Raw genomic sequence first — 27,275 nt, 5'->3', positions numbered from 1 at the left:
AAACATATTGCCCCATTCACATTGTATTTGCCTCACTCTAACCTCCATTTTTGCATTTTTAAAGAAATAACATTTATTTACCATTCAATATGCAACACTGGATGAGATAATGTATCTAAAAATGTTTCTATAAACAATTTAAACAAAATTCCTTTCGCATTTTATGATTCAGGCCCAATGTGTTTAAAGATTTCCCAGCAATGCATTTGAAAATGTGTTACTAAAGTAACTCTGTCGTCTCAAAATCAATAAAATTGAGAAAGGATGTGACACACTGATACACTCAGAGAGCACTTCCTTCTCTGATTCATAGCTAAACACTGAGCCGTGTGCCTGTTTCCTCTGTCGCTTTGCATGAGACTCCAGCTGCAGGATGTCAGAATGAGGTAAATAAAAGAACTGCATCTGATCTAATATCACCATAGTCACAAGAGCAGACTGATCGAACACTTACTTTAGACGTGTGAGCGCTGAATCCAGACTGAGACATTTCCATCTCAAAGGAGGATGTGTGCTTCCCAGATGTCGCTGTTAGATATAAAGGCCATTTTTACATTTTTTACACAGATTTAATGGAGAAAGTTGTGGTTACTACAACATTTAACATAAAAAAAAACATTTTCATATTCATAATTAGACTATATAACTAGTCTTAAAGTTTAGTCATGTCATTTTTTTCTTCAAGACTGGTTAAAAGTCAGTTTCATAAAAATTATTCTGTTTTGAATCTGAAAAGTAAGAATGATTTGAATTTTTTTTTAAATAGTCCAATTGGACTGCTTAAATTACACTGTTAAATATTACTTTGTGAAAATCGTATGTCCACTCATATGTTCCAGTACTTAAGGCTAGGGATCTAAAAATATTGTCGTGATGCATTAGGTACATTACCCTCCAAGGCAAAAATCTTGCTTCCTAAGGCATCGACGATGGTCACTAAAGCAAGTTCATCTGACACATTGAAGAAATGATCGCTTCTGAGCTCGCTAGCAAGGGATTCAATTTCGTCAATAAACTTCTTCACCTCTTCAGTGGTTTTATTCTGCCGATTATAGTCGCCAAGGACCTATGAAAAAAAATTACATGTGCCACATAAAAAGTCTACAAACAGTCTATTGGTTCTATTTTTTCCTACTGAAACCACTGAATTCATGCAGCACAGTATTTGTTATTTGTTTTTATTATTATACATGGATGAATGTACTTACAGCAATGGCAAACCTCTCAATACCATCTTTTTCACACTCATTTATGACACGTTTCAAGTCGTAGTGGTCATGTGACTCCCCATCTGTGACGATCACCATGACTTTTTTGACCCCTGGTCTTGCTCCTCGCTCCACTGTAAAGGCCTCTTTCCTTTAGAAAACAAACAACATCAGGTCAAGATTCTGCACAATGTTTACGACTTCCTTTGTCTGAAAAGACACTTTGAAAATGATTATTATCATTAGATGATTTTTCTGAAATACATCAGGGTCCAAAAGTCTGAGACTAACCAGTGAAAATTGCTTTTAATTAACATGATTTAATACAACTGTTTTCATTACAAATTCTATTATCAGCGTAAAAACTTGTATTAAAGTCAGATTTTCTATTTCTTAGTTCCCCTTTTGTTATTCAGCACACAGTTTAGTATAAAACATTATTAGCTAAATTCCAACTTTAAAAAGTAGATTTTGAATCATATTTTCACTGTGGCCTCAGACTTTGGGACTGAACGGTATGCAGCACCTTGCTTTATCAATGCCGAGAGCTGTCATGGTTTTGTGGCCGGTTCTTTGAGGTATCTTGCCGGCTTCAGTAACAAGGTCTTCTGTGTTACTGAACTGACTGAGATTGAAGACATGGCCAACATCATCCCCGTAAGACACGATACCCACCTGGAGAAGCAAAAGCCCGGACAACAAAACACACACACACACACACACACACACACACACACACACACACACACACACACACACACACACACACACACACACACACACACACACACACACACACACACACACACACAGTTCAGGTGGTGCTACCAAACATGGACAGTTTGGGTGGCCCCCAGTCACTCTCTGCTAAATGTCTGTCTGTGATGACTCAAATGTGATGTCATCCTCTCTCTCAAAAAAAAAAAACTCTGACCATTTATTTAGCCATGGAATATGCGGTCTTCCCCCAGCTCAGCGTTCTGGGGCTGTATTTTCCAGTGGCGTGCTCAAGAAAGCCTTTATTTCCCTAGAATCAAACCACCCAGTAGATTCTCCATGGAAAGTCTTTATATAATACTCCTTGTAATGATGTTAGTATAATATGATGACACTAGATGAGACTAGATGAACACAAATTTGACAAAAATAAATGGCTTTAGTTTTCAACAAGTACAATCTTTAAAAAAAAATCCAATCATTTAAAATCTCATCTAAAGCCAGAGTTCACCCAAGAATGATGACATTATGTATAGATGTCTTTCCAAACAAGTGTTGTTATTGTTAAAGTAACACTATGTATTTTTTAACCTTCATTATATATTTCCAAGACCCTTGTGATGGTACATCGACTTACAATAGGTTGAATGACACGTCTGCCATAGCCTGACAATGTCTGTATCGCTTTTACTGTAACTTCGGGTTTCGGGCAGGAACCAGAGCACAAAAAAGGCTCTCTCTGCTCGTTCTTTCAGTAACATGCACCCTGTCACAAGCGCAGCAGTCAGTCATCTGTAAAGTGTTTATACATTTATAAATAAATCATGGAGTCAGGGAGCTGACTATCGCGCGAAATGTAAAAGGCTGAATAACATTGCCTGGCCATGTTACGGAATCTATCTGGTCCTCCATTTATCTTCATGAATCAAGTAATGCTAGTAGAGTAGCGAATTATCAATCTGGTACTACACTAACATGCTAGTTTACAGTGGTTATAATAAATAATCTTTCAGGATAACTATCCTAATGTCTGCAGGCTGATATGTTTGTGTATTTATTTTTCTGGTGAAAGTGTCTTCCCTCTGGCTATAATGCAAATCGATTTTCAAATTTGCAGATTCATCTATGGTAGCTTGATATTATAATATTGACGATATATGGCTATTACCTATCACACAAACATTGAATTGAATTAGCATATCCCTTATGTAAAACAGTAGACAAAGGCTACTATAATGACGTTGTCTTGTAAACGTGAGCTACGATCTTTTGACGTTTGAAAAAAATAAAACCCATGAAATTATATTCATATGACATGCTGAAATATATGCCAATGTACCTGGGATGAAGACATTTCATACGCAACGCTGGCAGTGAGAACTCGTGAGAACTCAAGACGGTATCAGGCTTGTCAACAAAAGCACACGTGTATCGCCTCGTGTAACCATGACAGATTTTACGATAGTAGTAGAATACAATACTGTTTCCCAACTGTAGGGGGACCCCGAGAGCAAAAACCGCAAAGACGACATAGTGTTGCTTTAACCCTTTCACAAGTAAGTTTAAAATATTCTAACTGACCCCCCAGCGTGAGTTTTTCAAGGCGACCGTTATTTAGAACTTGTCACTTTAATGTTTCCATGGTGACGCGTCATTGCTTGTCACGTGGCACAGCGCAACTACAACACAGCGCTGAATGAATGATGATCTGTTTTATGTAATTTTTCCTTTTTTATTAAAAATATACACAAATGTATTAGCTATAGCATGAAACACTGATATTTCGATTGTCAAATATGTGCAAGTGGAAGTGTTTTGTTGTTTAAACACCTTTATAACGATCGCGTTAGTTGAGCTGTATGCGCAATGGGCGGCCCCATGTTAGTTTGTTTCACAGTTCAGAGAATCGGATCTGTTGGATTTACAACACGTCAATTCCTCCACTTCTCACGAAATACATGAAAGTAGGTGGCCGGTGAACTGGGAGAAGAATAGGATAAAATGTAAAGCTACTTACACAATGTGTATCTGATATGAATAAAAGTGTTGTCTTATTATAATGGAAAGGAAGAAGAATTATTGCCGCTTCCATAAACATCAGTGTGTTTTTTACAAACTCAAAATCCTTGTTTTGCTAGTAATTATCTGTATTTAAGTGTCTGAAACCTAAATTAAACATTATGTGGTTGAAAACACTCAATAGTTGTGATATATGACAGCACTGAGTGCGTCTGTCTCTGGCTCAGCGCCTGTCAACGCGCGAAAGCACGTTTGAATTTAGCAGTTGATCACGTGATGCACTGACCGTTCTAATCACACCAGTGTGATCGTATGCTCCAGGGACCAGCCAAGACTGATCACACCGGTGTGATCGTACGTGCGAAAGGGTTAACTAAAACTAAACTTTTAAATTATTATTTTTTTAAATAAAGCTGAAAAGCTGAAATAGAATATATATATATATATATATATATATATATATATATATATATATATATATATATATATATATATATGAGAGCAACGTTTCTGAAGGTTTCTGAACCAGCTATAGACAGCTATGTTATTACCACTTTCAAGGCCCAAAAAGGCAGTAAAGACATTGTTAAAATAGTCCATGTGACTCCAGTGGTTTAACCTTAATATTATAAAGTGGCGAGAATAATTTTTGTGTGCAACCCCCCCCCCCCCCCAAAAAACAACAACTTTATTCAACATTTTTTTCTTTTCCGTGTCAGTCTCTGATGCTGTTCACATAGTAAACACGGTGCAGCGCTTCCTGGTTCTACGTCAGACCGCCAGCTCATTCTTGGCCGACGCTGTTCAATGACATGAGGGTGAGTAATTATTGACAGAAATGTCATTTTTGGGTGAACTTACCCTTTAATTGGAAGTACTAAAATTGATTACAAAAACTAATAAATCTAAGGAGAAATATAAAAAAACTAATAAAACAATTACAAAACCGTTTTTTTTTACAAAACAATTACGCTTTTTTTATTACGTTTTGCATCTTTAATTTTCTTTTGTAAAATTATTTTTTTCTCCCACACTTTTAGAGCCATGTCTCTGAAACCATGATAATACATGACTTGATGACTCGTTCATGAATCGGTCATCTCTCTTGCGTGAGAATTTCTTCAGCTCTAAATAATGTGGAACAATTTGTTTTTATGAAATGTAGTAGAGCAAACAAATTGTATGATATTATGTTTTGGAAAGAAGAAAAAGTGAAAGTTTCCCAAAATAGAAATACTCTGATGAAGTACTTGGAAAACGTCTCAGGTTACATATGTAACCCTGGTTCCCTGATAGGGAACGAGACGCTGTGTTTGAGACGCGGTGGGAACGCTCTGCGTGATCACGTTGTGAAGCACGTGTAAAATCAGTCCAATGGAAGCCCGCTACGACATAGGTGACGTCATAGACCAGGAAACTATAAAGCAACCCTGAAATCAGACCGCGATAGCTTCTGAAAAACCTGAAGCAAGTCAATCAGGGCATGCAGGAAGTATGGCAGGCAAACGCAGCGTCTCGTTCCCTATCAGGGAACCAGGGTTACATACGTAACCTGAGACGTTCCCTTTCAAGGGAACTCGAGCTGCGTTTGAGACGCGGTGGGAACCCCATACCCACTACGCAATAGTGACAAATGCCCGTTCTGTGTGAAGTCCTGCGCACACTAAGAAGCCAGCAACCTCGCCCCAGGAGTGGAGAGGTCAAGGTCATAAAGCCTGACAAATGTATGCGGAGAAGACCATCCTGCCACATTAAACACGTCAAGAAGAGAAACTCCCGAAATTAAGGCCATAGAGGCCGCCATACTCAGAGTAGAATGGGCCCGCACAGCCATAGGTGAAGGCTGTCCGGCCCCTTCATAAGCCAATGAAATAGCCTCGACTATCCATTTACTCATAACCTGCTTAGATGCGGGGCATCCTCTCTTGAGTGACCCAAAACAAACAAATAGTTGCTCAGATTTACGTAACAGGGCAGCTCTGTGAACGTAGGCATCTAAACCCCGGACTGGACATAACAGGTTAAGCTGTTCCTGGTCAGGGGTATTAAAGGGTGGAGGACAAAAGGGCTGCAGCACTATTGGGCCCCCAACATTCAGTGGGACCTTAGGAATATAACACAGCCTGGGGTAGAGAAATGCCTTCACCATACCAGTTGCAAATTCCAGACATGAAGGAGCAACCGACAGAGCATGTAAATCACCAATTCTCTTGATAGATGAGATAGCAAGGAGAAATAAAGTCTTTAGAGTGAGGAATTTTTCTGAAACCTCCTCGATGGGCTCGAAGGGAGCTAAAGCCTGACCCTCGAGTACAATGGCCAAGTCCCAAGCCGGTGCTCTAGAGTGCAGTGCAGGTCTCAACCTCAATGTACCACGGAGAAAGCGAGTAATTAAAGGGTTTCTCCCAATAGAAGTACCCCCCAGAGGGGTGTGGTAGGCAAATATAGCCGCCACGCAAACCTTTAGGGTGGAAGGAGATAACCTGGCCGAGAAAAGGCATTGCAGAAAATCAAGAACTGAACCAACAGGGCAGTTAACAGGATCTAACTGACGTTCAACACACCACGTGGTGAAAAGTTTCCATTTTAGCGCATACAGCCTTCTGTATTCCACAACTCCGGCCGAGGGTGAAAATTCGTGCCCCCGGCCTGGGACAGGAGGTCCACCCTGAGTGGGATATCCAAGGGGGAGCCGTCCAGCAGAGACACCAAGTCCGAGAACCAAACTCGGATCGGCCAATAAGGGGCTTCTAGTAGCAGACGAGCCCCTTCTCGGGGAACCCTCTCCAGAATCCCCGGAAGCATAGATATTGGGGGAAAGGCGTACAGGTGCAGCCTCGGCCACACCTGCACCATCGCATCCAGACCGAGAGGAGCTGGGTGCGTTAGAGAGAACCACATGGGACAATGGGTTGAATCTGATGATGCGAAAAGGTCTACCTGAGCACGACCGAACTCTTCCCACAGGAGCTCCACCACTTCGGGGTGAAGTCTCCACTCCCCGGGCCTCAGCCCCTGTCTCGACAGAATATCTGCTCCCACATTCTGACGCCCCGGAATATATACCGCCTTGAGCGACAATAACTTCCCCTGGGCCCATAGGAGGATCTGATGGGCCAATTTGCAAAGATGACGCGACCTCAGACCCCCCTGATGGTTGATATAGGAGACCACCGAAGTGTTGTCTGTGCGGACCAACACATGATGGCCTCTCAGGTCTGGCAGGAAATATTTGAGTGCTCGAAATACCGCCATCAACTCCAAACGATTTATGTGCCAGGAACATTGATGGTCCTGCCAAAGACCTTGCGCCGAGCGGCAACTAATGACCGCCCCCCATCCCTTGAGGGAAGCATCCGTCGAAAGCGTGACGCGTCGACAAGGAGCCCCCAACACTGGGCCCTGGGCGAGGAACCAAGGTTTCTTCCACATGACCAAAGCACGAAGGCATAGCCGCGTGACCTTGATCTTGTGGAACGGATTTCTCCTCGGAGAAAACCCCTTGGTCCTGAGCCACCACTGCAGGGGTCTCATGTACAGAAGGCCAAAAGTAATAACGTTGGACGCAGCTGCAATGAGACCCAACAGTCTCTGAAACTGTTTCACAGTGAGTGACTGGCCTAGTTTCACATTCTTTGTGGCTGTGAGAATCGCAGAAATACGAGCAGGAGACAGGCGTGCCTGCATTGTGGTCGAATCCCAAATTACACCTAGAAAAGTGGTCCTCTGAGCAGGAAGGGGCACACTCTTTTTGGTGTTGAGCCACAACCTCAAACTCTTTATGTGGGACAGAACAGCATCTCGATGCTGAACTGCCACCTGCTCTGACTGAGCTAAAATCAACCAATTGTCGATGTAATTTAATAAGCGGATGCCCTGGAGTCTCAACGGAGCCAGAGCTGCATCCACGCATTTTGTAAAAGTGCAGGGAGATAAACCTAGGCCAAATGGAAGAACCCGATATTGGTATGCTTCGCCCCCGAAAGCGAACCTCAGGAACCTCCTGTGATGAGGATAGATAGATACATGGAAGTACGCGTCCTTCAAGTCTATTGTGACAAACCAGTCCTCGGACTGAATCTGTGATATAATCTGTTTGAGTGTAAGCATTCTGAACTTGAGTTTCTGAACTCTGCTGTTTAACTGGCGCAGATCTAGAATAGGACGCAACACTCCATCCTTCTTTGGAACAATGAAGTAATGGCTGTAAAACCCTGACTCTCTGCTGGGAGGAGAAACCCTTTCTATAGCTCTTTTTCGAAGAAGTGTCAGTACTTCTTGCTCCATAACTAGAGCCTGCTGTGAGTCCACCACCATGGGGAGGACCCCTTGAAATCTGGGCGGACGAGAACTGAACTGAATTCTGTAACCCTTTTCTATTATGTGCAGGACCCATAGAGAAATATTTGGCAGAAGTTTCCACGCTGCCAGAAATTCCGATAAGGGAACCAGTCTCTCGAGACTGGCCTCTGGATTTGATTGAACAATCATTTCGGCGCCCTGAAGCGGCGAACCGGCAGGGAACAACCGAACTGACCGTTCTACAACCCTCCTCAGAGGATTGCACGGGGACGCTGACACCTCTGCACCCTGAAGCGGCGAACCGGCAGGGAACAACCGAAGTGGCACGCTGCGGCTCTCCTCGGAGAGTCGCCCCCCGGAGGGTGCCAAGGAGGGACGGTTCCTCAGAATCGTTCCTCCCTGGAGGGGACCACCCTCAGAAGCCTGATAGCCTTGGCGTCAGGACTTCTTCTTAGACCAAGCTCTCCTAGGGATAACAGTCCTCAGATCTTGTCTACCCCTAACAGGCTTGGGCTGCGACCGCCACTCAGGAACCATAGATTGAGGAAGGTGCCCGAGCGGCGACGCTCTGCTCAGCCATAGAGCGGCCCACAGACTTGGCCGTCTCCTTGGTGGCCAAGAGAGATAAATCTGTTGTACGACGCAATTCTAGAATTGCGTCAGCACTAACTTCCTCACAATCGTCTATGTCCCTCAGCAGGTCAGCCTGGTACGCTTGGAGAATCGACATAGTGTGCAAACATGCCGCGGCCTGACCTGCTGCCGAATACGCTTTACCCACCAACAAAGATGTATTTTTTAAAGGTTTGGCGGGTAACGTCGGGGCTTTCAGAGGAGAAGATGACTCGGGGGAAAGATGACTCCCTGATGTGTCTTCCGCGTGAGGCATAGATAAATAACCAAAGTGCTCAATACCTTGAATTTTGCTATAATTACTGGTCTGAGGGTTATGTACTCTGAAAGATGCCGGTTTGATCCACAATCTCGACACCTCAGTGTGGAGATCGGGAAAGAACGGGAGTTCTTGACGAGGAGATCGTAATCTAGATGGTAGAAAACGCTCATCTAACAGACTTTTTCTAGATACCACTTCAACATCATCGGCTGGCCAGTCAATATTTAATTTAGCTACAGCACGAGATAAAACCTCCATAAGCTCCTCATCAGCAGGGGTATGAGCTGGCGAACACTCAAAATCCCCCATACTTGCGACATCCAGATCCTCAGAACTGGATAGCCGCAATATTGGTGCCCCAGCCCGGGAAGGAGAAGCCGCAGAGCGGGCTCCTTCCTGGGCAGAGACACCGGATCCAGCAGGTAAGGGCTGAGAAAGGGCCGGGCCCGTCTCAACCCCCGCTACTAGATCCATCTGCGAACCCCAAGATGAAAGTCGACGCTGAGCCTCAGCAGCAGCGGGACCAGCACACCGGGGAACGCGAACCGAACCGTCCTCCTCAAATAACGATCGGCGGGAGCGGAGCGTCTTTATAGATAGACTCATACAATGCTCACAATCAGCCCCCTCGAGGACTGACTGGGCATGCTCCACTCCCAAACAAGCAACACAAAGCTGATGTGTGTCCCCACCCGTGATATAGCGAGGGCAGGGAACAACACACCGTCTATAATCTTGCTTGCTCGCCATTATATATGATAGATATATGAATATATATTGGGATTGACAGACAATAATAAATAGACAAGGACATATATACAGAGAGCGCTTGCTGAAGGTACAGAAGCTATCGCGGTCTGATTTCAGGGTTGCTTTATAGTTTCCTGGTCTATGACATCACCTATGTCGTAGCGGGCTTCCATTCGACTGATTTTACACGTGCTTCACGACGTAATCACGCAGAGCATTCCCACCGCGTTTCAAACGCAGCTCGAGTTCCCTTGAAAGGGAACTGTACTGAAGAACAGAAACAAAAGTACAGTGTGTTAAACATCACTGACACACTAAGTGGATATTTTATTTTAAACTGGTGTGATTTCTAAGGTATTTCAAAGCAAGACTACAAGGTTATTCGACAAAGCATTATAATCCAAAAAATCTCACTTGGGCTGGTCCGATTTCAATGCTCTGGAGGAATTTTTTCAGGAAGTCAGTGATGGGATGCCAGGGGTAGATGCTGTTTGAACCGTCCAACACTATGACAATGTCCATATCCTGCTTGCACTCTGAAACAAACAAACGTAATGAGCACCTTCATTACAAGTATAACAGTGAGGAAGAGAAATAAATATCACGTTGCTTTCGTTTAAATTACACAAAGGCAGCTGAAGGCCAACAGCCACTGGAATGTGTATATAGGAAATACATTACATAGCACACTAGCAGTACATAAAAAAAGTATAAAACATATTAAGCAATGAAATTGGACGTGACAGTGACCTCGTTGTGAAATAAGAAAGTGGTGATTAACCACAGCTTATGTGACCTTTCATCAGAAACTCAATATAGTTTGTATATGGGCCATTCTACAGAATTGGTGCAAACTGCTGTCCAACCACCAAAAAACACATTTAAAAGCATTTAAGTATTAAAATCTTAGATGTTTACAAATATCCTTCTATTATCTATTGAATCCCACAATAATATTTAAAATATCACTAAGCTTAATATGTATAAAATCATCATTTATTCTGTACTTTCAATTGGGATGTGGCTGTCCCGAACCCTAACCCCTAAATTTCAACTTGTGAAAATGATATTGAAATGTTCTCTTTCATTATCTCGTGTTCGAGATCCACCTATGGAAAGGGCATCCGTACCTGACCTCTGCAGAAGCATCCAATTGCACCAAATCTGGCTAGACAGACAGAAGTGCGCAGCCAATGCCAGGTAAGGCCCCACCCCCTTACCTGAGGGCATATAACGCCTGCAAGCGCTGCTATTCTCCAGTTGACATTCGCTTCTCACGATCTCTGCACTTACATAGTTCGGTTGGATTTACACTGCATACTTGCATGTCTTCAGGAGGACATATCGTCTGATCAGCCTCCGCCAGACGTGACAGTCATTTATTCAGCCTGATTAGCTGTGTTCTGCATTCGGAGCCGTCCGCGCTCTTGCGTCTCTCACCTGTTCCCCCTTCAACGGCTGCTTCTGAGTTTATCACCGGTCTAAATATGCCGCTTCTCCGGGGAACAGCCTATCACAGGCCTGCCTGGCTGCGTGCGGTGCGCTGATTGCCGCTAAGGACCTTCACTCTTTCTGCGTGGTCTGCTTGGGCCTCAAACACGCTCAAGAAGCCTTGGAGAACCCGGAGAATTGCAGTCAGTGTCGCTTAGCAGGTGGAGATCTTGGACGAATTAGGGAAACACCTGGAAAAGGGAACCTCTTCTCTACCCTTGTGGAAGAAGATCCTTACGGTTAACGACCTCGTCCTCCGTAATGCTCGTCAGGCTGTCCAAGGCTGCGGGCACTTTATGGTGCTTTCTGTGGTGGGAGAAGGCGCGCTCTGGCTTAACCTGTCTGGCCTTCCTGACAGTGAGAAGAGGCGCTTCGGTAGAGCCCGGCCGGGCTCTCTTTGGTCCCGCCGTCGCATTGATGCAGCAACAAAAAGGAGGATGAGGCCTTCAAGTTATGCCTTCCTAGGAAGGGGGCCCCACACCAGGTGCCCCCTGTGCGTTTGCCTTAGCCCCCTGTCACAGGACGATTTTTTTTTTGCAACTGAGCTTGGAGTTGAACTCTCCATGCGAGGGTATCTCTCTCAAGAGCGCGTTCTCTCTCTAATGAACTGTCTGTCGCAGTTCAGAGAGGGGGCGAAAGTACAATATCGCACATGCCTCAGACTGCAGGGTCTTCATCTATCCAGGTTTTGCCGCTGGGACTCCTGAGAATGATAGCGTTCATGAAATGGGTTTTGTCACTACATTTTAGCCCGATAACGCAATCTTTGCCGCCCTATAACAGTGACGCGCGCTTGCTCGGCAGCTTTGCGCCACTGGAAAAGTGCAGACTTTTACACACATGGAACCCCTCTGGAAACGGTTATGATGCGTAAAGTTGTGACGACAGATACGTCCTTAATAGGCTGGGGTGCCACCCAGGAGGGCAGAACGGTGAACGGTGAATAAATTATTTAGAGCTTATGACCATATGGAAAGCTCTGAATCATATTCTGCCTCCCCTCTAGGGACACCATGTGCTCGTATGCTGCGACAATACCACGGCAGTGGCTTACATCAACCGTCAGGGCGGCGTGCGCGCGTTGAAACTTCACACTCTAGCTTACAAGCTTTTGGTACGGATGCCCTTCCCATAGGTGGATCTCTCCACTCAATGTTCCCTTTCAGTCGATAACGTCGGACGTAGTCGACGCCGACTGAAATGGGATCTCGCTAGAGAGCCTGTCTTCTTCGAGTACTATTGAACGAGCCAATGTAATTGGCGTGCGTGATTCGCATCACACACTCCGCCCCCGCGGCGCGGGTATAAATACGGAAGTGGATGCACGCACTAGTTGCCTTTCGCTTCGGAGCCGATCGTTTGATGTCTCTGAGAGTGCTGTTGTCTACAACGAGCGACTGTGTCGGTGTTCTTCAGGAAGACTCTCCCAGTGCTGGTGTTCTACAGCGCGAGTGCAGCGGTGATCGCGAGCTTTGAGCTCTCAACTGCTGTTTTAACAGCAACAAATTTCTAAATGTTTGTGTGTGTTGATGGCTGGTTAGAGGGCGGAAAAGTGAGTGCTTCACTGTTTCAGTTCTCTGTTCAGTGTTGCCGCGGTCATTCCCCTGTGTGCTCCGGCACTGGTGACGGTCCTATTTTCTGAAAGAGCAACACGGGTGCGTTTGCGTCTTTTTCAAGATGTCATTCCGCCCGTGCGTTTCTGGGTGCGGTCGTTCCCTGTCTCTCTCTGATGGTCACAACTGTTGTGTCACGTGTTTGGCTTACAGCACGCTGAGACAGCTTTTGTGGACAGCTCATGTTTTCTCTGTGGGAACATGACTGTCGCAGTGTTGAGGGCGAGACTCGCCTTCGTTCGCGGAGAGCGAGTCCCCATTACCATGCCCCACCCTCGGGTGCTGTGTGGGATGGGTGACCGGAGGATAGTGTTGGATGTCCCGCCCGGTAACCATTCCCTGTGGGCTCCTCACTCCTCCCTTCCACTGCAACCACTGGGGCCTCCTGTGTTGTCTGCTGGTCCATCTGTAATGGGTGGGCCAGCGGTTTCACTCGGGGCTCCCCTGGAGGACAGGACGCCGATTGCAGCATCGGAGGGTGAGCTGACTTCTAGAGATGATGACTCGGCTGCATTGTCTCCCTCCGGGAGTTCAATGTTGCCCGAGCCGGATCCAGAATTATCAGCTATGCTGAAACGGGCCGCCGAGGCTGCCGGGCTCGAGTGGAACCTCCACCGTGTCCCGTTCAGTCTCGGTTGGAATCTGGAGTTTGGTATCTTGGGGCGGGCCGCGCTGGTTCTCAGCTCGCCGCCCCAGTGCCTTTCTTTCCCGAAATGCATGGAGAGCTTATCAGGTGGTGAACAGCATCTTTCTCTGCCAGAAACTGCCTGAATAGCTTTTCCCCCTCATTACCCTTGATGGAGGAACGGTGAAGGGTTGCGAGGTGTCCCTCCATTGGAGCGGTCTGTCGACACAGGTGCACCTGTGTCCGGCGGCCGCTGCCTTTTGGGGGGATCCTCGTCTCCCCCCTAAGGCCTGTGAGTTTCGTCTGTTCCGACGGGCAGAGCTTACAAAGCCTGTGGGCAAGCCCCTTCCTCTTGCGTGCCATGGCGTTGCTGCAGGCTAGGGCACCCATGGCATGCACGAGGGTAATCCAGACCGTGCGCTCATAGGTGAGCACTGCACTGCATCCGACCTCACCCTCCGGGGTACGGGTGTCGTAGCGTGCGTGATCGGTCTGGCGATGTCCACCTTGGTGGTCCAGTAGCGCCTTCGTTGGCTCAGCCTGGTTGGTATGGCGGATGCGGACAAGGTTCGGTTCCTGGTCTCCCCAATTTCCCAGGTTGGGCTGGTCGGCGACGCGGTGGAGAACTGCATCAAACAGTTCTCTGCCGCTCAAGCGCAGACGGAGGTCATCCGGCACATCCTGCCCCGGTGGCCAGCTGCTGCCTCCACCCGCCGCCGGTGGCAGCTCCTCCGCCTGCTCGTCGCCGTGGGCGTTCTCCGGCCGCCGCTCCTGCTGGCCCTCCGCAGCAGCCTCCACCCAGGCCTCAGCATGGAGCCGGCCGCAGTAGAGACGCCCAGCCCGCTCCAGGCGCTGCCAAGCCAGGTGGCAAGCGACAGCGAAAGCATTCCGGAGCGGGCCGCCCAGGAATGGATGAGATGCTCTTGGAGTGGCACGATCACTCCCCCCCCCCCGGGTGAGGGCCGGGTGGAGCCTTTGTTTGTGTGTGTGTCTGTTCCGCCGCTGGCTCCCTAAGAAAAAAAAAAAGCGGAGCAAGCGGTACCCACACTTCAAAGAGAGAGCAATTTCATCTGTTCCTGGGTCCCAAGAGGGCCAGTCTGGCGGGTGTGACCCTGTATAGCCTTACACCCCTCAGCTCCCCCTTGGTCGCCAGCAGGCAGCTTGGTGCGTTCGAGGACCCGGTCATCCGCCTTCTCACGCGCCCCCTGCCGCTTGTGGAGACAGGTAAGTGTTGCACAGCACACTAACACCACTCTCTCTACTTTGCTGCCCCACCTCAGGCTCGGCTACCCCGCTCAAGTCAGTGATAGTCATCACATTAGGTGTTGAGCAGACGTGCTCCTGAAAATTCAGTGATATTCATCACACCGAGTGTTGAGCAGTGCTCCTGACTTGTGCGTGCTTATCTTATCCTGCTGGCGAAGGATTTGATATAGCCGCTCCTCCAGCCGGTACGAAGGCCAGTTGTAAACTCGTTCTTCGTGCTACTAGGGGGTGGGTCGTGACCATCTTGGCCCAAGATTGGTCTGCAGCTTTGACCTGAAAGACATGTGCTTCAGATCTCTACCTCCCGCACCGCAGGCCATCCTGTGTGTTGCGTCTAAGGGTGGAGTATCAGTACAGTGTCCTTCCCCTCGAGTGCTCCAGAGCCCGTTGGGTCGTCAGGTCAACTGGAAGAGAGTAGTCTCGCCCACGGGCTGAGTATCTCTTTCTTAGTTTTGGAGAGGTACTCGGTCCAACATGTCTCTCCAATGAGAATGTGTTCAGCTGGTGTTGAAGTGAGAAAGGGTCCCACTGAAAGAACTTTCAGAGGCTCCTGGGGTATATGGTAGCCTTTGGCTTCCTCCATATGTGACCGCTTCAGCGCTAGCTTCACGATCGAGTCCCGAGGTGACCGTGGCAGAGCAGCTCACCCTGTGTGACTATAGTTCATCCCGGTCTGCTGCCAAACCCTCTTCAACAGAGGGGCCATGTACAAAGGGCGTGTTTTAACGGGGGCCTGGGCGACCCCCGACTACACGGGCATTCGTGCCTCGAGTTGTTAGACATTGCGACCGTTGCGCAAGCTTCCCCTGCATGTCACAAACTCACCCGTCACCTCCTCCTTGGAGTCAGACGCTTCTGAGGGCGCCTTGTTCCACTCCTCCCGCTTACTCAATCGTGCCGCCATCGAGCCTCACGACAGTTATAGCCAGGGCAAGTGGAGACTCCATCCCCTGGGTCCGGCTGGGTCATGACCATTCCGGGGCCGCTCAGTTGCCCCCCCGGTTTTATTTTTCCGCCAGTGTTTGGGTAAACCGAGCGGACTACCCTTGGACAAACACTGGGTCTCAGCTGCCCCAGGGGCCCGCAGAAATGCGTTTAACCCCAGTGAGCCTTCTAAAAGTGACTGCGACTCATGGTCGCCTTGCGCCTTCAAGTCAGTGAAATCATCACTCTTCATGTTGAGCAGAATTGCTCCTGAAACTCAGTGAAGTTCATCGCACTCAGGTGTTGAGCAGCAATGCTCCTGTAGCTCTGTGAGTTCATCACAGGTAGCTCAGTGAATTCGTCACACGCAGTGCTGAGCAGAAATGCTCCTGGTGCTCAGTGAAGTTCTTCGCACTCAAGTGTTGAGCAGAAATGCTCCTGCAGCTCAGTGAGTTTATCACACTCAGGTGTTGAGCAGTAATGCTCCTGAAGCTCAGTGAACTTGTCACACTCAAGTGCTGAGCAGAAATGCTCCTGTCGTTCAGTGAAGTTCTTCGCACTCAAGTGTTGAGCAGAAATGCTCCTGAAGCTCGGTGAGTTTATCACACTCAGGTGTTGAGCAGGAATGCTCCTGAAGCTCAGTGAACTTGTCACACCCAAGTGCTGAGCAGAAAATGCTCCTGAAGCCCAGTGATCTTCACATGTTGTGTCTAGCAATGCTCCTGTCTTTTGCGCCCGTCGCTTGCACCTACGTGCCAAGTCAGGAGAGGAACAGGTCTTCATAGTTGCCCCTTATTGGCCCAACTAGACCTGGTTCCCTTCAACAGCCTTCCTGACTTCCCCTGAAAACTCTTTCGGGGACGGGGCACGATGGCACACGCGTTCTTCCCCCGGAGATTCCGGGCGGTCTTACATCTGAACGCGGAGGTTCAGGTGGCTATCACAAGAACATGTGATAGTTACCATCACTTCTGCGAGCACCCCCTAGAATTGGGTAGCGTGCTTACGCCTTTAGAAGTGGAACCTAGTCGTTGAGTGCGTCTTCTCTCCAGAGGAGATCCTGAAAGCTTTCGATCACTTCAGTCCTCTCTTTCCTGCAAAATGGGTTGCAGTAGGCTGTTTTCCTTCACCCTCAAAATGATGTTGCCTCGGTGTTTAAACGACGCTCATCGTGTTGCAGAAGTATGCAGAAGCACGTTCTGATCGTCAGGTTCCTGAGGACCAAGGTCTTGTAAATCCTTGTGTCCCTCTTTATCCTCTTGGGCCTTGTCCCTGGTGCGACTGCACTGCAGAGACCGCCCCTGAGCCACTGCAGGCAGTGAGTTAAAAATTCTGTTATATCAGTTCTCCTGCTCCCGTGGTCTCTGCTAGAGGGTAGGGACTTGCTCGCTTTCGGTCAACGTGTTGTGCCTGGAGTCTGGGCCGGCTAACTCTCACAAGCTGAGACCCCGGCTCGGATTGTGCCCAAGGTTCCTACCTCTCCCGTAATAGGAGCAGGTGGTGAGCCTGCAAGCGCTGCCCTGGAGGAGGCAGATCCAGCCCTGGCTTCTCTGTCCGTTCGCTTGGACGTGTACAGAATGCAAGTCATAGACCTCAGACCAGCTCTTCAAATATCTGTTGGAATTCAGCAGAGAGGGAAGGCTGTTTCCATGCAAAGTTGCACTTAGTGCTTGCCTTCATTTCGGCAGGGGTCCGAGATGCAACATGTCCACTTAGGTGTTGAGCTCCTCTATGATGAGTGTAAAGTGCTCCGCCTGGGCGTTGACGATATGCTTTGCTAAAACAGATTCTAGAGTTGGGGGCTGGACGACACCTAGTTGAACCGCTGCCTCACGTGGGCTCCCTTCTCATGAAGCCAGTTTCACCGTGAGCCCGGTTCAAGTGTCGGCTTGCTGCGCCATTCCCCTCCTATTGACTGGATACGTGCGCCTTTCTACTCCAGTTGAGTTCCCTTAAAATTGAACCCTGTTGAGTTCCTCCACACCCCTCCGACGTCGGACGTGCGGAACGTCTGGTGTTAGGCCTACCACTCGTAAGCAGTATGGAACCTGTGTTAGGCTGGGTCCATATGTTGCGGTCCCTTCGGTGACCCCATATGTGTATTCTTCCACGATACGGCTCCCTGCGGTGAGCCCGTGTCTTCCCTCGGCAGAGTCTCTCTGCCGTCACTGTCCGGTGTGTCTCCCCCCGTCTTAGGCTGGAGCCACCCCAGTGACATTCCATATGTTAGACTGCCCGGTTTCCGCCCAGTTCATATGTGTATTCTCCACATTACCTCCCTCTGGGTTGGATGTGGCTTCCGCAGCTTCCCGTCCTTCCAACGTACGGGGAACGCTTTCCCAGTGGTCCTGTAGGAACAGCAGTGACTTCCCTGGCCTAAGCCCTGTCCTTCCCCGCCTTAAGTTTGCGGGGGCATCAGGAGGCTTTTGTTTAGGCACTGGAAGGTGGCAGCGTTAGTGGCGTGTTCAATGGTTGATCCCATTTCAGTCGGCGTCAACTACGTCCGACGTTATCGACTGAAAGGGAACGTCCTGGTTGCGTATGCAACCCACCGTTCCCTGAAGGAGGGAACGGAGGACGTAGTCCCCTTGCCACTACCGCTGGACCACCGCTGACCCCGGGTTACTCTCGGCTCCTCAGCGAAAAGCAACTAGTGCGTGCATCCACTTCCGTATTTATACCCGCGCCGCGGGGGCGGAGTGTGTGATGCGAATCACGCACGCCAATTACATTGGCTCGTTCAATAGTACTCGAAGAAGACAGGCTCTCTAGCGAGATCCCATTTCAGTCGGCGTCGACTACGTCCTCGGTTCCCTCCTTCAGGGAACGGTGGGTTGCATACGCAACCAGGACGTTTCAGAGAACCAGGGTAATAATAACCTTTTGTTTTCCATTGTTGTTTTTAAAAATATGTTTTTGATTTCTTTTAAAAAGTTAAGTAAAAAATAAAAACATTTATTTTATATTTTATTTTTAAATCATGAAACTTTTTTTTTTAAATGTGTCCCGCGTTTTCATGTCACTACTGAAACAGTGTGTGTTTTAGTCCATTGGCTGATACTGATTTGAAACACAACCCTACATTTTTGATCAGGAAATATTATGGTGTCCCTCTCTCCTAAAGCCTCTCTTTTATTATATATAGGTACCATCATTTTGAGGGAAATGTGTTCAAAAGTCTGAAAATCTGTGAATAATTTTAAGGAACGTCACTACCAAACACCTCTTTTCTGCAATTAAGCAAACATTTTTGGGTGTTATTCCATAAAATGTAGTTCCCTTTCAAGGGAACTTCGAGCTGCGTCAAACGCTGCGGGAACGCCCCTGCGTTGTGCGTCATGAAGCACGTATGGAATCAGCCCAATGGAGAGATGAAACGTCATAGGCGGGTGACGTCATCGACCAGGAAACTATAAAGCACCCCAAAAACACAAGCGCATTAGCTTCTGTGCTTTCAGTCGCGCTACATGTGAATCTGTCCCTGTGTGATATTGTCTGTCTTACATACCCTGCACCACACAAACAATTTATCCCTATATATATATATATTGAGAGATTATGGCGGACGAACAGCAGTTTAGAAAGTGTGTTCCTCCCTGCTCGCGTTATTTAACGAGCGGGGATACACATGATCTTTGTGTTGTTTGTTTGGGAGTTCAGCATGCCCAGTTTGCTCTCGAGGGAGCAGACTGTGAGCATTGCGAGCGTTTGCCGTTAAGGACGCTCCGCTCCCGCCGATCGCTCTTTGAGGAGAGCGGTTCGGTGCGCGCTCCCCGCGGTTCGGGTCCCGCTTCTGCCGAGGCAGAGCGGCGGCGCTTATCGTGGGGATCGCAGATGGATCTCACAGCGGGGTTTGAGACGGGCTCTGCCTTATCTCTCCCTTCACCTGTGAGATCCAGTGCCTCAGTCCCGGGTTCGGAAGCACGCGCTGCGGTTTCTTCCGCTCGGGCTGAGGCACCAATGCTGCAGCTATCCAGTTCTGAGGAACTTGATGTTGTTAGTGTTGAGGGAGATGTGGAGGATTCGCCACCCCACACTCCTGAGAGTGATGAGCTTATGGAGGTGTTAACAAGAGCTGTTGAAAAACTTAATATTGAATGGCCAGTGACTAGACAGGAGTCTGTTTCTAAATCAAAGTTGGATGAGAGATTTTTGCCGTCACGTGTGCAGCCTCCACGCCGGTGCCTGCCGTTTTTCCATGATCTCCACACCGAGGTGTCGAAATCATGGAGAAAACCGGTGTCATATAGAGTGTTTAGTCCCCAGACTTCAACATACGCTAATATTATGGGAGCCAAGGCTCATGGTTATGGTGCTTTGCCTCGTGTGGAAGAGACGCTTGCGAGCCATCTCTCCCCCGAAGCAGCATCATCTTTTAAGGCACCGGCATTACCCACCAAGCCTTTAAGAAACACTTCGGCTTTGGTGGGTAAAGCATATTCGGCAGCAGGTCAGGCTGCGTCATGTCTGCATACTATGTCAATCTTGCAGGCATACCAGGCTGATCTGCTAAGGGACATGAGTGAGAGTGAGGAGGTCAGTACTGACGTAGTTCGCGAACTGCGTCAGGCTGCTGATTTATCCCTGCGTGCCACCAGAGAATCGGCCAAATTAATGGGTCGTTCTATGGCAGCTCTGGTGGCCGCAGAAAGACATTTGTGGTTTAATCAGACTAATATTAAAGAGAGAGAAAAAGCTTTTCTTTTAGATGCTCCTCTTTCTCCCATTGGGTTGTTTGGTGATGCTGTGAATTCAGTTATCGATAAATTCCAAGAAGAAAAGAAACAAACTGCAGCTTTTAAAAAGTTTCTTCCCCTTAAAGTTCATGTCCCTGGGGCTGCTGGGCGGGAGCAGCCCCGGCCGTCTTCGAGCTCATCACATAGAGCGCAGCAGAGGCAGAGTGTCGCGTCTCGTGCTCCCCCTGCTGGACAGTGGGCTCAGCCGCGACACTCTCAGCCGAAGCCTTCTCCCAGTAGAACTGATCTGAGGACAGTTATATTGGCTAAGAAGGCTTCGGCTAAGAAGAAGTCCTGACGCCAAGCCGTTCAGGATGCTGAGGGTGGTCCCCACCGAGGCGGAAAGGTGTTCACCTCTTTTTACGGTGCCCATTCCTCCTCGGTGCCCTCAGGGGCTCGTTCTGCCAACCCCGCCTTTATGCCGGGGCACAGACGATCTCAGCGAGCGCTTTCCCGAGGGACGCTCGCTCCCTCTGAGGAGGGTCTCAGAGCGGTCAGACCAGTTGTTCCCTGCCGGTGCGCCGTTACAGGGCGCTGCGTCTGCTGCTCAAGTTACACCAGAGGCCAGTCTCGAGAGGCTGGTACCCTTAGTAGAATTTCTGGCAGAGTGGAAAAGCCTTCCAAAAATATCTCATTGGGTCCTGCAGTCAGTAGAAAAGGGGGTGGGCCCCGAGCAGGCTCTGGTATTGGAACAAGAGGTGAAAACGCTCCTTCAAAAAGAGGCTATAGAACGGGTTCCTCCTCCCAGTTTGGAGTCAGGTTATTACAGCCGATATTTCATCGTTCCAAAGAAGGATGGGGGGTTGCGTCCAATTTTAGACCTGCGCATATTGAATCGCTCGGTAGGGAAGCTAAAATTCAAGATGCTCACTATCAAGCAGATCGTGTCTCAAATCAGGTCTGAGGACTGGTTTGTCACGATAGATCTGAAGGACGCATACTTCCATGTGTCCATCCTTCCACAACACAGGAAGTTCCTGAGGTTCGCCTTCGGGGGCGAGGCGTACCAGTACAGGGTTCTTCCGTTTGGCCTAGCTTTATCTCCCCGCACTTTCACGAAATGCATGGATGCAGCACTAGTGCCTCTGAGGCTTCAGGGCATTCGTATTCTCAATTACATCGACGATTGGTTGATTTTAGCTCAGACCGAGCAGATGGCGGTTCGGCATCGAGATGTCGTCCTCGCTCATATCAGAAAGTTGGGGTTGAGGCTAAACGCAAAGAAAAGTGTATTATCTCCTTCCCAGAAGACCACTTTTCTGGGTGTCGTTTGGGATTCGGTATCGATGCGGGCGCGACTCTCTCCGACCCGCATCGCTTCGATTCTCTCAGCTGTGAAACAAGTGAAGCTAGGCCAGCTACTCACTGTCAAGCAGTTTCAGAGACTGTTGGGTCTGATGGCAGCAGCGTCCAACGTTATACCTTGCGGCCTGTTGTACATGAGACCGCTACAGTGGTGGCTCAGGACCAAGGGATTCTCCCCGAGGGGAAATCCGCTCCGCACGTTCAAAGTCACGCGGCGCTGCCTTCGTGCTCTGGTCATGTGGAGAGAAACTTGGTTCCTATCCAAAGGTCCTGTGCTGGGGGCTCTTTGTCGTCGCATAACGCTAACGACGGATGCTTCCCTCACAGGGTGGGGGGCGGTCATGAGTGGTCGCCCAGCCCAAGGTCTGTGGCAGGATCATCATCTTTCGTGGCACATAAATTGTCTAGAGATGTTGGCTGTGTTTCAGGCTCTGAAACACTTCCTAACAGACCTGAGAGGCCATCATGTGTTAGTTCAATCAGACAACATGTCGGTGGTCTCTTATATAAATCATCAGGGGGGCCTGCGGTCTCGCCGGCTTTACAAGTTGGCCCGTCAGATCCTCCTGTGGTCCCAAGGGAAGCTACTATCTCTGAGAGCAATGTATCTCCCTGGGTATTTGAATGTGGTAGCAGACTCCCTGTCGAGGCAGGGGCCGAGGCCAGGGGAATGGAGACTCCACCCCGAGGTGGAGTCTGTACGCCTTTCCCCCGATTGCTCTGTTACCAGGAGTTCTGGAGAGGGTCCGCCGGGACGGGGTCAGTCTACTACTAGTAGCCCCGTTCTGGCCAGCCCGAGTATGGTTTGCGGACCTGATTTCTCTCCTGGACGGTTCTCCTTTGGAGCTCCCGGTCAGGAGGGATCTACTCTCCCAGGCGGGGGGCACGATACTTCACCCCCGCCCAGAATTGTGGAAACTGTGGGCTTGGCCTCTGAGGGGGCCAAGCTCATAGACTCCGGTCTCTCAACCGAGGTTGTTGAGACCATTCTTAACTCCAGAGCTCCATCCACGAGGAAGCTTTATGCCTTGAAGTGGAAACTTTTCACTTCTTGGTGTGGAGAACACCTGCAGGACCCAGTTAACTGCCCAGTGGGTGCAGTGCTGGAATTCCTGCAGGAGCGCTTCTCCACAGGGTTATCCCCCTCCACACTAAAGGTGTATGTGGCGGCACTAGCTGCTTACCACGTCCCTTTCAGTGGAGTTTCTCTTGGGAGACACCCGCTTATAACTCGTTTCCTCCGTGGCACTTTGAGGCTGAGGCCAGCAGTTCGTACGAGGGTGCCGACTTGGGATCTGGCCATTGTATTAGAAGGTCTTTCCCTAGCTCCTTTTGAACCTATCGAAGAAGTTCCCGAGAAGTTTCTCACTTTTAAGACTATCTTTTTGCTTGCTATCTCTTCACTAAAAAGAATCGGAGATTTGCAGGCTCTGTCGGTTTCACCCTCGTGCCTGGAATTTGCACCTGGCATGGTTAAAGCTTTTCTGCATCCTAGACCAGGTTACGTTCCTAAGGTTCCTACTAATATTGTTAGACCTACGGTTCTGCAGGCTTTCTGTCCTCCTCCATTTATGTCATCGGACCAGGAGAAACTTAATTCACTCTGCCCTGTTAGGGCATTAGACGCTTGTGTCCACAGAGCTGCCCTGTGGAGGAAATCAGAACAACTTTTTGTATGTTTCGGGCCACCCAGGAAAGGGTGTCCGGCGTCTAAACAGAGAATGAGCAAGTGGGTGGTTGAGGCTATCTCACTTGCTTATGAGTCGGCTGGCCAGCCTTCACCTTTGGTTGTCCGAGCTCACTCTACCAGGAGTATGGCTGCTTCTAAAGCTCTTTTGTCGGGGGTTTCCCTGAGTGATGTTTGTGATGCGGCTGGATGGTCTTCACCGCATACTTTTATTAAGTTCTATGACCTAGACTTAAGCTCTACCCCTGGGGCACAGGTGCTCTCGTCCTCTGTGCGCTAGTCTCACATGACGGTCATTTGGTCCTATGGCGACGTGGGTATTCGCGTTCCCGCAGCGTTTGACGCAGCTCGAAGTTCCCTTGAAAGGGAACGTCTCGGTTACGTATGTAACCCTAGTTCCCTGATAGGGAACGAGACGCTGCGTCGCTCCGCCATACTCCCGGCACTCCCGTTAGCGCTTCCTTCAAGCCTATCAGAAGCTAATGCGCTTGTGTTTTTGGGGTGCTTTATAGTTTCCTGGTCGATGACGTCACCCGCCTATGACGTTTCATCTCTCCATTGGGCTGATTCCATACGTGCTTCATGACGCACAACGCAGGGGCGTTCCCGCAGCGTTTGACGCAGCGTCTCGTTCCCTATCAGGGAACTAGGGTTACATACGTAACCGAGACGTTTTTATGTGTGTACAACTGTTCGGAACTGTGCTAGGTAACCATGTACTGGTTATCATCTTTGAACTAGGCTCAAAAGTATCTAAAATTGTCACTACCGAAACATGTGGTGAAGTTTCGGTTGTGACATCATGGTTTTTTGAGTGTTATTCGACAAAATGTTTTTTTTTGTGTGTGTACAACTGTTCAGAACTGTGCTAGTTAACCATGTGTTGATTAGCATCTTTGAGATAGGCTCAAAAGTATCTTAAATTGTCACTACCGAAACACATCATCGTTTTGGTAGTGACAAAAGGGAACACAATCATTTATTTGGGGGAAATAAACAAAATTTTAGTACAGTTATGCAAATCATTAGTATCTTAGTATGTTTTAGTAGTGTTTTAGTATTCAAGTTAAAATTCTGTAATGTGATGTGGTCTACCAAAGCATTACTGTCACTACTGAAAATGTGCCGTCATGACCGAAACATCCATGTTTTGTCTAAAATAAAGATAAAGTATATTGACTTATCAACTAAGATGATATTATAGTGTTTGGTTCAATGTATATTCAAACTAATGAATCCTTAACTTGGAAATCAGTAGGATAAACTTAATGCCTTTTACAAAGAAAGATTGGATTCAAAATACAACAAATCTTATAAATTACACTTGAAATATTGTTACAATTTTAATTGTTATTGATTTACCTGTGAAAACTTTTTTTAAATAGCAAAAAATATATTTATAAGGTAGATGTAAACAAAAATTTAATAGGTCAATATAAGCCTTCTTATTAAATTGTTTATTATTGCGTTTCGGTAGTGACAGATTTGGGGAGAGGAAACATATTCCAAAGCTTTCTTAAAATACAATATGATAATTAACTGTTCAATTACTAGAAATCTGTACCTTGGATATTATACAATTTGCATACATACAAAGATTGTGGAAAAATACCAAATTTTTTCCAAGACGTTTCCAACTCTGACTTTGAACCAATTCTGTAGAATGGCCCATATATCTATACCATGCAAATTAAGGCTTAGCCTGCATGTCTGAATGTCTAACCAGAGCTATTTGCCTCAGAATCAAATTGAGCATTTAAATTTGAATTTAATGAAGCATAATTCAAATGAAATGATGCAACTGTCTATCCCGTGCTTAGAGATGAGCGAGAAGTTCCTTGTTGCTATGATAATTCATACAGTATGTATGTGTGTGTTTATGATGAGTCACTGGCTCCATGTTGCGTTGGTAGATGTCAGCTCTCCTAAACTCTGTCCTAACATGGACATGCGAGGCAAGGGGGACCGGCTGTGGTTTACATGGCTGGAATGCTCTAATGTACACTCACAACACGTGTGTGTCGTACCTTGTACAGTTGGAGCAATGGAGTTGAGGACTTTGAAGGAGGAGCTGACGTTTGTGCAGATCCCAGTTATGTATTGCTGCTTTCCACACATGTAGCCATACTGGGGACCACAGGCCTGTCCAGAGAGAGAGAAAGAGTGGCTATTGGACCACTGAGGAACATGAGTAGCTGACATGACATGCAACTCTACAGTCCTCATAGATACATATTTTTTAGTTTTGTGGCGTGACTCCATTCCGGTTTTAATTGTTGTGAATTGATAGCTTTACCTAGCACAATTAATTATTTAACTTGTAATGTTTATCTGAAACTTATAAACAATGTGTCAAAAAGCTTAATACTACATGGGAATGTTTTGGTGTGACAAGCTGAACTCCACTTCATTTTTACTTGTAAAACTTAATTTGTCACACTGCAGGACCATTTAAATAAACAAGTAAAATAAAAAGGCGATAAAAACTCCCTTATACAAAATCTTGATGGTGAAAAAGTTCCTGAAGTCGATCTCTATTTCCTAACTACTCATATTGTACAGAGTTCCGTTATATACTTCATCCAAAAATCCTAAAAGAATGCTCCTGGAATGTTATTTGGGATCCAATCCTAATGGGTTAATTTTACCCTACAGGATAAAATGAAATTCCTACTTTTCCATTGTTTTTTTGTTTTTTTCAGAATGTCAGTAAACCCAATCAGATTACATTTGATTCGTAGATGATTCCAGTTTGATCCAATTAGGTTTGAGTCCAAATTATAAATTTTTCTAGGATTGTTTGACCACTAAAAGCAGTATTTTTTTGTAAACTGCAATCACAGATTGCAGACAATTTGTTCAGTTAGGCTATTAAAAAGAAAAAAAACTCAGACATACGGCCAGCATGTCATTGGCTGTTCTATAATTATAAACATTAACCAGAAAAAAAGTGCATTTCCATAACGTTTTTTCTAATGTAATGATTTAAATCAGGCACTATTATTTAGCCGTGGCTAACATCTGCAGATGTTCCCTACCAGAAACCCACTGCCGTCTGGGTTAACCACCAGCGTCGTCCCCATAGTCATGTTTTCCTTGACTTCATTTATGTTCGGAATTGTTGTGTTTTCTGTAAGAAAAATAGACAAATATGCACTCTCAGTGTTAAGTCCTATGAAAAGAATATCTAAACAAAAACACTGCATTTTCCCATAGGCAGATCGGACACTTTTTTCCTTCTATTTGCCTTTTCAAAAAACTAAATTCATTGCTGGTGTCCTTTATGTGGGGCTTAATGGGGGGAAAGCACATTTTTGCAGTGTTTTTGTCCTTTCCTGCATAAACAAATCAAGTGAAAACAATGTACAGTAAGCCACAGGGTCTGTCATGAAAAGAAAAAAGACCTTACTGTCAACCCATAAAATCAACATTGTCCATATTTAAGATTTTTTTTAAAAGTGAAAAAAAGAGGGATTCAAGTGCTATCTGTTCTGACATCAATGACTTGGAAGTGTCTTATATTAAGGTAGATCCCTGAAGAAAGGTGACATGCAACTTTGAGTTATCTGGTGAAAGATTGTGTAATTATGTGTAGTTTAGACATTAAAATGTTTTTTGGATCACTTCCTGTCTAGGCCTCTTCTGAGAGTCAGACATTCAGGCAGAGGTTAGCATTCAAACACACAAACAGAGCAACACTACAGGCTAATGAGTCTAACAAACACACACACATTATA

General features: G+C 47.1%; 2 protein-coding genes across 3 annotated transcripts in view; one reads left to right on the top strand and one right to left on the bottom strand.

Moving 5' to 3' along the window:
- LOC143750170 (chondroitin sulfate proteoglycan 4-like) overlaps nucleotides 1–27,275 on the top strand; it is a 445,241-nt gene that overhangs the window by 184,793 nt on the left and 233,173 nt on the right. The gene's annotated exons all lie outside the window — the stretch shown is intronic.
- The window catches only part of itga1 (integrin, alpha 1), a 72,549-nt gene that overhangs the window by 21,783 nt on the left and 23,491 nt on the right, over nucleotides 1–27,275 (bottom strand). For both annotated transcript variants that reach the window (XR_013207121.1, XM_077243055.1), the window contains exons 4-10: nucleotides 26,577–26,668; nucleotides 25,566–25,680; nucleotides 10,306–10,427; nucleotides 1,735–1,883; nucleotides 1,209–1,359; nucleotides 892–1,066; nucleotides 455–528 (exon numbers count right to left, since the gene is read on the bottom strand). Coding sequence is in view for 1 of the 2 variants with exons in the window: in XM_077243055.1 (XP_077099170.1) it covers nucleotides 455–528; nucleotides 892–1,066; nucleotides 1,209–1,359; nucleotides 1,735–1,883; nucleotides 10,306–10,427; nucleotides 25,566–25,680; nucleotides 26,577–26,668 (878 nt within the window). In the remaining variant the exon portion in view is untranslated. The remainder of the gene's footprint in view (nucleotides 1–454; nucleotides 529–891; nucleotides 1,067–1,208; nucleotides 1,360–1,734; nucleotides 1,884–10,305; nucleotides 10,428–25,565; nucleotides 25,681–26,576; nucleotides 26,669–27,275) is intronic.

The sequence above is a fragment of the Siphateles boraxobius genome, unplaced genomic scaffold (genome assembly GCF_051911475.1).
Source record: "Siphateles boraxobius isolate OS27281-9 unplaced genomic scaffold, OSU_SipBor_1 25, whole genome shotgun sequence".
NCBI classification, from domain to species: domain Eukaryota; kingdom Metazoa; phylum Chordata; class Actinopteri; order Cypriniformes; family Leuciscidae; genus Siphateles; species Siphateles boraxobius.
The sequence above is the reverse complement of the archived record's forward strand: the minus strand, read 5'-3'. Positions and strand labels throughout refer to the sequence as shown.